This window comes from Salvelinus alpinus, chromosome 24 (genome assembly GCF_045679555.1).
Source record: "Salvelinus alpinus chromosome 24, SLU_Salpinus.1, whole genome shotgun sequence".
NCBI classification, from domain to species: Eukaryota; Metazoa; Chordata; class Actinopteri; order Salmoniformes; family Salmonidae; genus Salvelinus; species Salvelinus alpinus.
Window position 1 is genome coordinate 3,856,502 of NC_092109.1, and position 16,555 is coordinate 3,873,056.

The window sequence follows — 16,555 nt, forward strand, 5'->3', positions numbered from 1 at the left end:
CACCTGCACAGGATCGGTACATCCGAACATCACACCTGCGGGACAGGTACAGGATGGCAACAACAACTGCCCGAGTTGCACCAGGAACGAACAATCCCTCCATCAGTGCTAAGACTGGCCGCAATAGGCTGAGAGAGGCTGGACTGAGGGCTTGTAAGCCTGTTGTAAGGCAGGTCCTCACCAGACATCATCGGCAACAACGTCGCCTATGGGCACAAACCCACCATCGCTGGACCAGACAGGACTGGCAAAAAGTGTTCTTCACTGATGAGTCACAGTTTTGTCTCACCAGGCGTGATGGTTGGATTCACGTTTATCGTAAAAGGAATGAGCGTTACTCTGGAGCGGGATCGATTTGGAGGTGGATGGTCCGTCATGGTCTGGGGCGGTGTTTCACAGCACCATCGGACTGAGCTTGTTGTCATTGCAGGCAATCTCAATGCAGTGCGTTACAGGGAAGACATCATCCTCCCTCATGTGGTACCCTTCCTACAGGCTCATCCTGACATGACCCTCCAGCATGACAATGCCACCAGCCACACTGCTCGTTCTGTGCATGCTTTCCTGCAAGACAGGAATGTCAGTGTTCTGCCATGGCCAGCGAAGAGCCCAGATCCCAATCCCCTTGAGCACATCTGGTACCTGTTGGATCGGAGGGTGAGGACTAGGGCCATTCCCCCCAGAAATGTCCGGGAACTTGCAGGTGCCTTGGTGGAAGAGTGGGTTAACATCTCACAGCAAGAACTGGCACATCTGGTGCAGTCCATGAAGAGGAGATGCACTGCAGTACTTAATGCAGCTGGTGGCCACACCAGATACTGACTGTTACTTTTGATTTTGACCCCCCCCTTTGTTCAGGGATACATTATTCCATTTCTGTTAGTCACATGTCTGTGGAACTTGTTCGGTTTATGTCTCAGTTGTTGAATCTTGTTATGTTCATACAAATATTTACACATGTTAAGTTTGCTGAAAATTAACGCAGTTGACAGTGAGAGAACGTTTCTTTATTTTTTCTGAGTTCATATTTGAATTCTATTCTGGTTTCCCTAGAAACACATTTTGGATTCATGCTTAATTTGAATTTTTTTTCCTGAAGTTCAAGCACATTCAGACATGGGCACCCAGTATCTGTTACAGGTGAGAACAGACAAACGCTGCAACTGGTGGAAGCGGTGGGATCTGCTGTAGTTTTTTTAATAAGTACGACATTTTTGTTCTATATATATATATATATATATATATTTGAATTCTACTCTGGTTGACGTAGAAACACAAGCCTTTGGATTTATGCTACATTTGAAGATATTTTTTCTGCAAGTTCAAGCACATTGAGTCAAAGTGCATGATAATATATTGAAACCCATTGTGGTGTGGAGTTGAGTTCAATTCCAGTTCAACTCTATGGAATGGTCAAATGACATGGAAAACTAGAATAGAAAATGATCCATGGATCAAGATTGATTTAACCCCAATGCAGGTGGTATACTTTAATGTTATGATTGCCGGCCAAACAGACTTGTTCATGCTTGAAAGCGATTGCCTAAGCTGATCTTTTGGGAGGTGCAGCACCCTGTCAAATTGATCTACAGATAGGGATTCATTTAGTAGCGGCTTTAGGTTGGTCCGATCCTGTTCTCCCCCTCTGTTTTACCCAAGGCTGCCGGACTGGGTCGCCTGAGGCCCAACACTCTGGTGATTGGCTACAAGAGTGACTGGAGGGACGGAGACATGATGAACGTGGAGACCTACATCCACATGATTCAGTGAGTAAACGGGGGCTTTGCAAGCCACCTCATCAAAAGGCCGTCCACAAAGACGCCCGATTTCGAACAGTCATTGTTTTAAAGCACCTGAACATGAGATGGGTTGTGAAGATAACAAGCGTTGTCACACAACTAAAGTACTCTATATGGAGTACTACACACACATATACACACACACTAGTTTGGACTTCTGTCAACTTTTATTCAGTCACAAATCAAATGTTAAGCAACAGATGTAGACTAACAAGTACTTGGGGGTATGGCTAGATGGTACACTGTCCTTCTCTCAGCACATATCTAAGCTTAAACTTAATTTAAGCTTAAGTTTAATCTGGGCTTGGTTTCCTCTATCGTAATCGCTCCTCTTTCACCCCAGCTGCCAAACTAATCCTGATTCAGATGGCCATCCTTCCCATGCTAGATTACGGAGACGTAATTTATAGATCGGCAGGTAAGGGTGCTCTCGAGCGGCTAGATGTTCTTTAACATTCGGCCATCAGATTTGCCACCAATGCTCCTTATAGGACACATCACTGCACTCTATACTCCTCTGTAAACTGGTCATCTCTGGTTAAAACTTATTTATAAAACCCTCTTAGGCCTCACGCCCCCCTATCTGAGATATCTACTGCAGCCTTCATCCTCCACATACAACACCCGTTCTGCTAGTCACATTCTGTTAACTTTTACTGCCTCAGAAACCCGGATCCGGGAGCACCCCCCACCCCCCACACACTGATTAGCATAGATAGCATAGCTTCAGAAGTAGATAGTAGCATCTAAATATCATTAAATCACAAGTCCAAGACACCAGATGAAAGATACAGATCTTGTGAATAAAGCCACCATTTCAGATTTTTAAAATGTTTTACAGGGAAGACAAAATATGTAAATCTATTAGCTAAACACGTTAGCAAAATACACCACTATTCTAACTCCATCAGTTTCTTACTCCTTCAGGTGCTATCACCAATTCGGCTCAACTAAGATATTGATAGCCAATAACTACTAGGAAATCAAGCCTCAATATGTCTGACGTCATCTATCAGAGTGATCTAGTTTAATTAAAAGCTAATCATATACTTGACTAAAAAATACAGGGTTGACAGGAATCGAAAGACAAATTAGTTCTTAATGCAACCGCTGATTTACATTTTTAAAATTATCCTTACTTTTCAATACAGGGTTGGCCAAGTGAAGCTATACCAAACAAAATGGCGATGTATGCGTTTAAAATATTTCGACAGAAACACGGTTTATCATATTAAATATTGCTTACTTTGAGCTGATCTTCCATCATATTCTTGGGCAATGTATCCTTTCTATGTTATAAACGTCTTTTGGTCGATAGATGTCCTCTGTCCTTCGAAATGTCCATCACCAACGACCGACACCCTAAAGCGTGTCCAAACTTTCAGAGTGCACAACAAAGAAATTCCTCAAAATCGCACTAAACGGATATAAATTGCTATAAAACGGTTCAAATTAACTACATTATGATGTTTTTAACAACTATAACGACTGAAAACATGACCGGAGAAATACTGCTGGTTAGAAAACGATTTGGAACGAGGCAGGTCCGATGGCCTTCACGCTTGAGGCGCACGTTGAGAAAGAGGGGTCTCTGTACATTTTTGTCATTTATAATGGCTGTGAACGTCCCATAGACTTCATTGAAAACGTGATGACGTACAGACACCCAGAGGAAGACGTAGGTAGTGTCGGTTTCTTCATAGCATTCACTGTGGCCTTATAAACAGACCCCAGATCAGAGGTAAAAATTTCTGAAATCTGAACCCTGTCATGAAAAGTGCTGTAGAAATTGTTCTGTACCACTCAGAGACAAAATTTCAACTCCTATAGAAACTATAGACTGTTTTCTATCCAATAATAACAATAATATGCATATTGTACGATCAAGAATTGAGTACGAGGCAGTTTAATTTGGAAATGTAAAAAAAAAAATAATGCTAACAGCTCCCCCTATTGACAAAAGGTTAAAGGTCGACCTGCAGAGTTTTCTCAATCATGGACTCTCTTACGGACTCTCTTACAGACTGTTGTGGCTGCTTTATCTGTTGTATTGTTGTCTCGACCCCCTTGACTTTTGTACTGTTGTCTGTGCTCAATAATGTTTGTACCATGTTTTGTGCTGCTACCATGTTGTTGTTATGTTGTGTTGCTACCATGCTGTGTTATGTGTTGCTGCCATGCTATGTTGTCTTAGGACTCTTTATGTAGTGTTGTGTTGTCTCTCTTGTCGTGATGTTTATTTTGTACTATATTTGTATTTAATTTATTTTTAATCTCAGCCCTGCAGGAGGCCATTTGAATTTTGGTAGGCCGTCATTGTAAATAGGAATTCGTTTTTAACTGACTTGCCTAGTTAAAAAAAAATTAAGAACAGTGAAATGCTTACTTACTTACCTTCTCAACAATGCAGAGAGAAAGAAAATAGAGAAACAATAGAAAATTAAAACATGTTATACACAATGAGTAAAGATAACTTGGTTATGAGATTATGCACCAATTGATTTAGGCTGAATCAGTACCTGGCGTAAAGTGTGGGGATCATTGTATTAGATTGGAAGGTTAGAGATGGTTCAGCCCCAGCATATTAAAACCTACGCTAATACTCTAAGCAATGTGCTCTTTAGTTTTCATTTTATGCGCGCTTCTACTATACACTTACATCAATGCAGTTGTATAGAATGGGCGAAGTCATGCTTTCACGTGGTCTGTGAAGATCCCATCTCTACCAGTCAGGCATTTCACTTTGTCCTTCGAAACTTGGCCTCTTTCATTGCGGCTTGAGTTCTTAGCTTGTTTGTTTGCGTTCGCCTTGTTAAAGTGCGTACGCGTGTTTAGTCTGAGTGGAAAACTGCACGTTTCATGTAGTTTGTTGTACACATACACACAGGCCCTGCTCAGTGTCAAGCTGCTTCCTGTATAATGCAAACAGAGTGCGTTTGTTTGTTTGTGCCTTTCAGCGATGCCTTTGACTTCCAGTACGGTTCCGTGGTCCTCAGACTGAAGGAGGGACTGGACGTATCCCACATCTCAGAACAAGGTGTGTGTACAAACAACACACACTGAAACACTTTCGTACCAAATTACATGATATACTTACCCACACACACACACTCTCTTGCCAAACGACTAATCTTAACAGCTTGTCTCATTTGTTTCCTCCTAAAACTTTATTCAGTTATTGAGAAAATGAATTCAGCACTAGTATTTTGCCGCGTCCTGTTAACTTGTTCAGCGCAACGATTGTGTCTGGGCCAATTTGCAACTACACAGGGAATCGAGAGCATCCAATTGAGGTGTGGTTGTTAAACTAAAGTTGGAGAGAGGTGAATAAAAGGGATTTTTCAGTAGATTAACCTTCAAAAGACAGTCCAGATGCAGATTATTGAAGTTAGGCTCTTTGATTTGTTCTCACGCAGTCACTCCCTGTTAACCTTCTTATTCCTCTTCACTTAAAGGTTCACATTTTCTGAGGAAGATCATTTCTTGGTTGAAGAGTAGACGTGTTACTCACGTACCATTCGTTCACCAATAACTCTTAGTCAATGCATGTTGATAATAACAGCATTAAAATAAAACTCAAGTCTAAATTCATCTTCCCTTAGTCCAGTCAGTTGACCTGGCTTGTACCATGGCCAAATTCACCTAAATTGGCCCAAATGGCTCAGCCACCATTTCAGAACACACTGTTTGCCTTTTACCCACCAAATAACCCCATCATCAAGATTATTTCCTACATTTTAAGAGTTACCTTCCACATCTGTGTTTAGTGGACACAAAAATGACTCTTGTTTAAGTTTTTTTCCACTGACAAAGCCCATGCTATTTTCCAGGTAATTGGTTTTTGACGTTTACATGATGTTCTTTTTGCTCTAGGCTAATAGTTTAGCTTCACTGGTCATCTGTTAACAAACATTAACAGATGTCCAGTAAACATGGTTAATGGTTTAGCTTTGTCGTTTCACAGATGACCTGCTGTCGTCGCAGGAGAAGACGTCAGGGATGAAGGATGTGGTGGTGTCCATCAACATGAAGGACTCTGACGGAGACTCGTCCAAGCCTTTTTCCAAGGCCACCAGTGTTCAGAACAGCCCAGCCATCCAGAAAGGTCAGGTGTCATTCTAAAGTAACCCACATATAAACAGTGAGTGCCTTTTTACACTAGTGGTTGTGCGCACATACCTGATTCGGCTAATCGAGGTCCCGATTGCTGTGCAGGACGGGAACACTCTTCAGCTCTGAAGGAGCAGGAAGGTTGGTCACCTAATTTTTTACAACTTCACATTGAGATATGGAAAATTAGACATTTGTGAAATCACAATGTGAACGTGCTGTTTTGGCTCTTGAGGAAGGGGTTTCGGATGTAAGAATTCTGAAAGCAGTTTACCGCCACACGCTGATCCCCCTCTAGATCTCTCAAAGGCCTCCCTTATGCTTCTCCAGCCAGTAACTAGGCTACACTGAGTGGCGGGCCTGTAAACCGCACTACTCAGAGAGGAAGTGGCCTCTGACCCTGTGACCCCCAGCCTTCCCACTGGGCCCAGTCTGTTAGTCTCCACAGCACACAGATGGCTTTACTACAGTGTGTGTCCTTGTTTGTTTACACACACACACTTGTGCATGTACACACACATACACGAAAACATCTCATGCATGTACAGTTGTGGCCAAAAGTTTTGAGAATGACACAAATATTAATTTTCACAAAGTCTGCTGTCTCAGTTTGTATGATGGCAATTTGCATATACTCCAGAATGTTATGAAGAGTGATCAGATGAATTGCAATTGCAAAGTCCCTCTTTGCCATGCAAATGAACTGAATCCACAAAAAACATTTCCACTGCATTTCAGCCCTGTCACAAAAGGACCAGCTGACATCATGTCAGTGATTCTCTCGTTAACACAGGTGTGAGTGTTGACGAGGACAAGGCTGGAGATCACTCTGTCATGCTGATTGAGGTCGAATAACAGACTGGAAGATTCAAAAGGAGGGTGGTGCTTGGAATCATTGTTCTTCCTCTGTCAACCATGGTTACCTGCAAGGAAACACATGCCGTCATCATTGCTTTGCACAACAAGGGCTTCGCAGGCAAGGATAATGCTGCCAGTAAGATTGCACCTAAATCAACCATTTATCGGATCATCAAGAAATTCAAGGAGAGCAGTTCAAGTGTTGTGAAGAAGGCTTCAGGGCGCCCAAGAAAGTCCAGCAAGCGCCAGGACCGTCTCCTAAAGTTGATTCAGCTGCGGGATCGGGGCACCACCAGTACAGAGCTTGCTCAGGAATGGCAGCAGGCAGGTGTGAGTGCATCTGCACGCACAGTGAGGCGAAGACTTTTGGAGGATGGCCTGGTGTCAAGAAGGGCAGCAAAGATGCCACTTCTCTCCAGGAAAAACATCAGGGACAGACTGGTATTCTGCAAAAGGTACAGGGATTGGACTGCTGAGGACTGGGGTAAAGTCATTTTCTCTGATGAATCCCCTTTCCTATTGTTCGGGGCATCCAGAAAAAAGCTTGTCCTCAGAAGACAAGGTGAGCGCTAGCATCAGTCCTGTGTCATGCCAACAGTAAAGCATCCTGAGACCATTCATGTGTGGGGTTGCTTCTCAGCCAAGGGAGTGGGCTCACTCACAATTTTGCCTAAGAACACAGCCATGAATAAAGAATGGTACCTACACATCCTCTGAGTGCAACTTCTCCCAACCATCCAGGAACAGTTTGGTGACGAACAATGCCTTTTCCAGCATGATGCCATAAGGCAAAAGTGATAACTAAGTGGCTCGGGGAACAAAACATCAATATTTTGGGTCCATGACCAGGAAACTCCCCAGATCTTAATCCCATTGAGAACTTGTGGTCAATCCTCAAGAGGCAGGTGGACAAACAAACAAAAAAAAATCTGACACTCCAAGCATTGATTATGCAAGAATGGGCTGCCATCATTCAGGATGTGGCCCAGAAGTTAATTGACAGCATGCCAGGGCGGATTGCAGAGGTCTTGAAAAAGAAGGGTCAACACTGCAAATATTGACTCTTTGCATCTACTTCATGTAATTGTCAATAAAAGCCTTGTAATTATACTTCAGTATTTCATAGTAACATCTGAGAAAAATATCTAAAGACACTGAAGCATCAAACTTTGTGAAAATTAATATTGGTGTCATACTCAACTTTTGGCCACGACTGTATACACGTGCTCACACACAGATGGCTTCAACATTGTGTCTGTCTGCTGCCTCCTTAAACTGTGGACAAATAAACAGGGGAACTGTTCCCACATGTCTTACGGACAGGCTGGGAACTTCAGTTGATTCCCGACACGGAATTCTATTTATGCCACACACGTCACGTTTAATTGTTTCCTCCCGTAGGGAGTCCCATGTCGGTAGGCCTGGGCGATATGGCCTAAAAATAATATAGATTTTTTTCCAGACCTATGGACGAATAACATAATTGTATTTATTTAACTAGTCAAGTCAGTTAAGAACAAATTCTTAGTTACAATGACGGCCTACCCCGGCCAAACCCGGATGATGCTGGGCCAATTGTGGGCCGCCGGATGTGATACAGCCTGGATTCGAACCAGGGACTGTAGTAGCGCCTCTTGCACTGAGATGCAGTGCCTTAGACCAAATAAGAATTTGTTCTTAACTAACTTGCCTAGTTAAATAAATAAAACAGCCTTATTCTAAAAATGATTCAACAGTTTTTTCCCCCTCAATCTACACACAATAACCCATAATGACAAGTAAAAACAGGTTTTTAGAAAATGTTGCTAATTTATAGAACAAAATATTAATCTGAAATATCACATTTACATAAGTATTCAGACCCATTACTCAGTACTTTGAAGCACCTTTGGCAGCGATTACAACCTCGAGTCTTCTTGGGTTTGACGCTACAAGCTTGGCACACCTGTATTTGGGGAGTTTCTTCCATTCTTCTCTGCAGATGCTCTCAAGCTCTGTCAGATTTTAATGGAGAGCGTTGCTGCGCAGTGATTTTTTCCCCCAGGTCTATCTAGACATGGGCAAAAAGTTTGATCGGGTTGAAGTCCGGGCTCTGGCTGGGCCACTCAAGGATATTCAGAGACTTGTCCCGAAGACACTCCTGCGATGTCTTGGCTGTGTACTTAGGGTCATTGTCCTGTTGGAAGATGAACCTTCGCCCCAGTCTGAGGTCCTGAGCGCTCTGAAGCAGGTTTTCATCAAGGATCTCTCAGTATTTTGCTCCGTTCATCTCGATCCTGACTAGTCTCCCAGTCCCTGCTGCTGAAAAAAATCCCCACAGCATGATGCTGCCACCCATGCTTCACAGTAGGGATGGTGCCAGGTTTCCTCCAGACGTGACGCTTGGCATTCAGGCCAAAGAGTTCAATCTTGGTTTCATCAGACCAGAGAATCTTGTTTCTCATGGTCAGAGTCCTTTGGGTGCCTTTTGGCAAACTCCAAGCGGGCTGTCATGTGCCTTTTTAATGAAGAGTGGCTTCTGTCTGGCCACTCTACCATAAAGGCCTGATTTGGTAGAGTGTTGCAGAGATGGTCATCCTTCTGGAAGGTTCTCCCATCTCCACAGAGGAACTCTAGAGCTCTGTCAGAGTTACCATCGGGTTCTTGGTCACCTCCCCGATTGTTCAGTTTGGCTGAGCGGCTAGGAAGAATCTTGGTGTTTCCTATCGTCTTCTATTTAAGAATGATGGAGGCCACTGTGTTCTTGGGGACCTTCAATCCTGTAGAAATGTTTTGGTACCCTTCCCCAGATCGGTGCCGCGACACAGTCCTGTCTCAGAGCTCTATGGACAATAGTTTTTGCTCTGACATGCACTGTCAACTGTGGGACCTTATATAGACAGGTGTGTGCCTTTCCAAATCATGTCCAATCAATTGAATTTACTACAGGTGGATTCCAATGAAGTTGTAGAAACATCAAGGATGATCAATGGAAACAGGATGCACCTGAGCTCAACTTCAAGTCTCATAGAAAAGGGTCTGAATACATTATTTTTTAGATACCTATTTTTATTTATTTTTATACCAACATGTCAAACAACCTGTTTTCGCTTTGTCATTATGGGGTATCAAATCAAATTTTATTTGTCACATACACATGGTTAGTAGATGTTAATGCGAGTGTAGCAAAATGCCTGTGCTTCTAGTTCCGACCATGCAGTAATATCTAACCTAACAATTTCACAACAACTACCTTATACACACAAGTGTAAAGGAATGAATAATAATATGTACATAAAAAATATATGAATGAGCGATGGCCGAACGGCATAGGCAAGATGCATTAGATGGTATAGAGTACAGTATATACATATGAGATGAGTAATGTAGGGTAAGTAAACATTATATAAAGTGGCATTGTTTAAAGTGGCTAGTGATACATTTATTACATACATTTTTCCTTATTAAAGTGGCTAGAGACGAGTCAGTATGTTGGCAGCAGCCACTCAATGTTAGTGATGGCTGTTTAACAGTCTGGTGGCCTTGAGATAAAAGCTGTTTTTCAGTCTCTCGGTCCCCGCTTTGATGCACCTGTACTGACCTCGCCTTCTGGATGATAGCGAGGTGAACAGGCAGTGCCTCGGGTGGTTGTTGTTCTTGGCCTTCCTGTGACATCAGGGGGTGTAGGTGTCTCTCGATTGTGCATCTGTAAAGGTTTATGAGTGTTTTTGGTAACAAGCCAAATTTCTTCAGCCTCGTGAGGTTGAAGAGGCGCTGCTGCGCCGCCTTCACCACGCTGCCTGTGTGGGTGGACCATTTCAGTTTGTCCGTGATGTGTACGCAGAGGAACTTTCCACCTTCTCCACTACTGTCCCGTCGATGTGGATAGGGGGCTGCTCCCTCTGCTGTTTCCTGAAGTCCACGATCATCTCCTTTGTTTTGTTGACATTGAGTGTGAGGTTATTTTCCTGACACCACACTCCGAGGGCTCTCACCTCCTCCCTGTAGGCCGTCTCGTCGTTGTTGGTAATCAAGCCTACCACTGTAGTGTCGTCTGCAAACTTGATGATTGAGTTGGAGGCATGCATGGCCACGCAGTCGTGGGTGAACAGGGAGTACAGGAGAGGGCTGAGAACGCACCCTTGTGGGGCCCCAGTGTTGAGGATCAGCGGGGTGGAGATGTTGTTTCCTACCCTCACCACCTGGGGGCAGCCCGTCAGGAAGTCCAGGACCCAGTTGCACAGGGTGGGGTCGAGACCCAGGGTACTATGGTGTTAAATGCTGAGCTGTAGTCGGTGAACAGCATTCTTACATAGGTATTCCTCTTGTCCAGATGGGTTAGGGCAGTGTGATTTGCGATTGCGTCGTCTGTGGACCTATTGGGGCGGTAAGCAAATTGGAGTGGGTCTAGGGTGTCAGGTAGGGTGGAGGTGATATGGTCCTTGACCGGTCTTTCAAAGCATGTCATGATGACGGAAGTGAGTGCTACGGGGCGATAGTCATTTAGCTCAGTTACCTTAGCTTTCATGGGAACAGGAACAATGGTGGCCCTCTTGAAGCATGTTGGAACAACAGACTGGGATAAGGAATGATTGAATATGTCCGTAAACACACCAGCCAGCTGGTTTGCGCATGCTCTGAGGACGCAGCTGGGGATGTCGTCTGGGCCGGCAGCCTTGCAAGGGTTAACACGTTTAAATGTTTTACTCACGTTGGCTGCAGTGAAGGAGAGCCCGCAGGTTTTGGTAGTGGGCCGTGTCAGTAGCACTGTATTGTCCTCAAAGCGAGCAATGAAGTTTTTTAGTTTGACTGGGAGCAAGACATCGTGGTCCGCGACGGGACTGGTTTTCCTTTTGTAGTCCGTGATTGACTGTAGACACTGCCACATACCTCGTGTCTGAGCCCTTGAATTGCGACTCTACTTTGTCTCTATACTGACGCTTAGCTTGTTTGATTGCCTTGTGGAGGGAATAGCTACACTGTTTGTATTCGGTCATGTTTCCGGTCACCTTGCCCTGATTAAAAGCAGTGGTTCGCGCTTTCAGTTTTGCACGAATGCTGCCATCAATCCACGGTTTCTGGTTAGGGAATGTTTTAATAGATGCTGTGGGTACAACATCACCGATGCACTTGCTAATAAACTCACTCACCGAATCAGCGTATTCATCAATGTTATTCTCCGACGCTATGCAGAACATATCACAGTCCCCGTGATCGAAGCAATCTTGAAGTGTGGAATCCGATTGGTCGGACCAGCGTTGAACAGACCTGAGCATGGGCGCTTCCTGTTTTATTTTCTGTCTATAGGCTGGGAGCAACAAAATGGAGTCGTGGTCAGATTTCCGAAAGGAGGGCAGGGTAGGGCTTTATATTCGCCGCGGAAGGTAGAATAACAATGATCCAGGGTTTTGCCAGCCCGGGTCGCGCATTCGATATGCTGATAAAATTTAGGGAGCCTTGATTTCAGATTAGCCTTGTTAAAATCCCCAGCTACAATAAATGCAGCCTCAGGATATGTGGTTTCCAGTTTACAAAGAGTCCAATGAAGTTCTTTCAGGGCCGTCGAGGTGTCTGCTTGGGGGGGGTATACACGAAGAGAATTCTCTTGGTAGATAATGCGGTCGGTATTTGATTGTAAGGAATTCTAGGTCAGGTGAACAAAAGGACTTGAGTTCCTGTATGTTGTTATGATCACACCACGTCTCGTTAATCATAAGGCATACCATACCCTCCCTTCACCCTTCTTCTTACCAGAGAGATGTTTGTTTCTGTCGGCGCGATGCGTGAAGAAGCCAGGTGGCTGTACCGACTGATAACGTATCCCGAGTGAGCCATGTTTCCGTGAAACAAAGAACGTTACTATCTCTGATGTCTCTCTGGAAGGCAACCCTTGCTCGGATTTCGTCTACCTTGTTGTCAAGAGACTGGACATTGGCGAGTAGTATGCTCGGGAGCGGTGCGCGATGTGCCCGTCTACGGAGCCTGACCAAAAGGCCGCTCCGTCTGCCCCTTCTGCGGCGCCGTTGTTTTGGGTCGCCGGCTGGGATCCGATCCATTGTCCTGGGTGGTGGACCAAACAGAGGATCCGCTTCGGGAAAGTCGTATTCCTGGTCGTAATGTTGGTGAGTTGACATTGCTCTTATATCCAAATATGTGGAGATTGCTGAGTTTAAAAAATATATATATCAATTTTAGAATAAGGCTGTAACGTAACAAAATGTGGAAAGAGTCAAGAGTTCTGAATGCTTTCTTAAGGCACCGTATAGTACTTTAAAGTATTTTTACTTAAGTAGTGTTTTGGGGTATCTGTAATTTACTATTTACTTTGACAACTTTTACTTCATTTTCCTAAATATTCCTAAAGAAAGAAAATAAATATTCCTAAAGAAAATAATGTACTTTTTACTCTATACATTTTCCCTGACACCCAAAAGTACTCATTACATTTTGAATGCTTAACAGTACAGGACAATTGTCCAATTCACTCACTTATCAAGAGAACATCCATGGTCATCCCTACTGCCTCTGATCTGACTCATTAAACACAAATGCTTCATTTGTAAATGATGTCTGAGTGTTGGAGTGTGCCCCTGGCTATCAGTAAAAAAATATATATATATAATATAAGGAATTTTTAATGATTTACACTTTTACTTTTGATACTTAAGTACATTTTAACAATTCCATTTACTTTTGATACTTAAGTATATTTAAAACCAAATAGTTTGACTTTTACTCAAGTAGTAATTTAGTGGGTGGCTTTACTTGAGTCATTTTCTATGAAGTTGTCTTTTACTTTTATTCAAGTATGACAATTGAGTACTTTTTCCATCACTGTACTTCACACACATTTTAGATGCTTTTCATTGACTGCCGCAACGCCATAAATCAGCAAGACCTATTGCCACACACGCTGCCCAAGTTGAGGAATCCCTAATGATCCTCTGTGGCTAAGTCATGCTTCCTGGTGAAGTATTTTGAAAAAATCTTAGTCAGTTTCTGTAGAGACAGGAGTAATTACATAATTTTGGGAAATGTATGTCAATTTACTGTCCTATTGGACCCACCGCTATGCCATTTCTCTCCTGCTCTATTGGTTTTCGTATCAACTTTCTTTCGTTGTCCAGAAGCCAAAGGCACAAACCTTGTCATATTAGCAACCCATCCTAGTTGTTGCAACGTCAGATTTTTCCAACAGAGAAGTTTCTAACAGAGATTTGTGTCTGTCACACATGGAACCTTTATCAGGTGATCTGTTTAGAAGGGTCTTTTCCCGCGAATTGCATTTTAGCAAATGTTTAAAAATGACGTTTTATTGGCTACTTATGTACAGAGTTGCATGTTCTGTTAAGATTCATTAACATAATCTAAATGTGATTTCTGTTATTCTGAGCATGGGCGCCCTAATAGGTTATGCACCCAATGCATATGGGTCCGGTCAATTTCTCAAACGGCCGGTAAATTAAATATTCCTGGTCACGTTGTCTGGCACCACATTTTCCTAACAGAAACCCTGGTGTTCACTACATAGTGAACATAGTGGGCCAGGTGACAAAAACAGTCAAATTAAGATTGTCACGTCTGTAGTCGGCTTAGGAGCAAGCAATGCTTAACGCCGGAACCTTTTATTATTTTCTCCGAACTTGTCCAGATTATTTATTTATTTAGTCATTTTCCACATCATTATTCTCCATCTTCTCACACTTGCGAACCTCGACCAGGAAACCTCTCCAAAATACCTTAGAAGTGAGGGATTTAGGTCCAAGGCTTTGTATGTTTTAACCCCTTAAGGTTGATGTCTGCGTCCCCGCATAATTCTAATTAGCATAATAACAAATCCCCATAAAAATCTGTCAGTTTAAAACTAGAGATGTTTTTTTTGCATTGGATGTGACTCAATCCACCGCATCCCCCTATGTTGCACTTACGCATCTGCGGTGACAGAGCTAGAGCGTCAGACTATGAGATATCCCGAAAATCAGTCATCTCACAAAATCCTCTGTAACGTCTAAACGGTTTGGCTTACAAACTATTATGTCTATGGAAAGATGAGTCTCTCACGGACACGGTGGTGTTCTCCGTTTTTCTCTACGCCCCGTCTTGGGACTTGTCTGAAGTCGGTACAGCCGATCTGCCAACTTCTGTCTGTAGCGTCCGAACAGTTTGGGCTACACACTAGTATGATCCCTCTGTGGAAAGGTGAGACTCTCACGAACATGCACGTCGGTTTGTTTTGCTCTAAGACGCCCACTGGCCTCACAAGACTCGTCTGAAGGTCCCCTGGTACCAGTCGAAAAAATGAATGGAAGTATATATGGAGACTGTTTAGTGCCAAAAAATGTGCTAACATGTCAACAACAGCAACCCAAAAAATCTTGGTCTTTCTTACATCTCTCAGATATAGGGGAGACACTAGAGAACCAACTTCTTTGGATTTTTCGGGGACTATCCATGTAGTGAATGAATCTGTTATTCAATGTGTTTGTATGGGCTAATAGCAGTAAGGCCAAAATAAAAAAATTATCCCACATTTTTTTTATACTTCAAGGGGTCTTAAAATTCTAAATCAAACAGCTAAATAAACTTTGGTGTGCCCTTAAAACAATTGCATATTGCTTAGTAGAACCCCATCCCCCGGCTTAGACTCGACTTAGACTATTATGGGTTAAACTGTTAAAGTGGTCGTAAAACAGTGTTTCTCAAATGGTTGAAGTTGCAGCCAATAATATTTGTCTCTGTGAAGACTAAAGAGTGTGCCCTGGCTATAAACACTGGCTTCGCTAACTTGGCGTGTCCCAAGAGCTCATCCACTACTAAGGCAGTGGTGGAGTTTTCCGATGACCCAATTTCTAACCATTGCCTGGATTCAACCTTTCTTTCCCTGAGGGACCCCAAGTGTGTGTGCTTGTGTGTTGCCGCTGATGCCTTTTCCATTGGAGCCCCATTCCATCTCGTTTTGGCGCAGGGATAAATGACACAGCGGTCCACCTGACACCCCGCCCCCAGAACAGACCCCTCATTGTAGCGGTGCTATTGACGCATGTTTCCCATCATGGCGACAGCAGCAAAAAACGTTAACCTCTCCGTTCTCTCTCGCTCTTTTTTTCTTCTTTACCTCCCTCTTTTTTCTTTTTTTTTTTTACATGATCCAGATGACGATGACGAATGCAAAGCCGCAACGAAGCCCCTATTGAAAAAAGGCAGGCAGTCCACCTTATTGAGTTGCCTTACTTTTCCTTTTCTCTCCTTCTATTACTTTCACTCACTTGCACACGTACTCATTCTTTGTCTGTCATGTAACCGTATTGAAATAAAACACGTTTATCTTGTTCTCACTCTCTGTCATGAGCGCTCGAAAAGCTGTTGAACCTGGTTGAGTTTGGTTTTCTTTTTCTCTGTTTCTATTGCTCTCACCCTCATGCAACACATTGTCTCTCACTCTTTGTTACTCTGTCATCTAGTAGTCTTAGCTGCCTGGCTCTGGGAATAACTGTTTGTTCCTCCTTTCCTCTTTCCGCTCCTGACTCAATCCGACTACCTGTAGCTCTAGCGCAGTCTCTGAAGCGCCGTTGCGTGTGTGTGTGTGTGTGTGTGTTTATAGACATCTGCTCTGTGGCAGTGAGAGGATCTTCCTCTTTGTTCTTAGCTGTGTGTGTGTGTGTGTGTGTGTGTGTGTGTGTGTGTGTGTGTGTGTGTGTGTGTGTGTGTGTGTGTGTGTGTGTGTGTGTGTGTGTGTGTGTGTGTGTGTACACATCTGCTCTGTGGCAGTGTGAGAGGGTCTTCCTCTTTGTTCTTAGCTGTGTGTGTGT

At 43.4% G+C, this 16,555-nt stretch overlaps 1 protein-coding gene across 2 annotated transcripts in view; it reads left to right on the forward strand.

Annotated features, from left to right (window-relative positions):
• Window positions 1-16,555, forward strand: part of LOC139551717 (solute carrier family 12 member 2-like) — a 98,626-nt gene that overhangs the window by 56,695 nt on the left and 25,376 nt on the right. Inside the window, exons 18-21 of one of the 2 annotated variants that reach the window (XM_071362991.1) lie at window positions 1,660-1,766; window positions 4,757-4,836; window positions 5,764-5,904; window positions 15,899-15,946. In XM_071362991.1, coding sequence (XP_071219092.1) covers window positions 1,660-1,766; window positions 4,757-4,836; window positions 5,764-5,904; window positions 15,899-15,946 — 376 coding nt within the window. The remainder of the gene's footprint in view (window positions 1-1,659; window positions 1,767-4,756; window positions 4,837-5,763; window positions 5,905-15,898; window positions 15,947-16,555) is intronic. The other variant, XM_071362993.1, reaches the window with a different exon arrangement.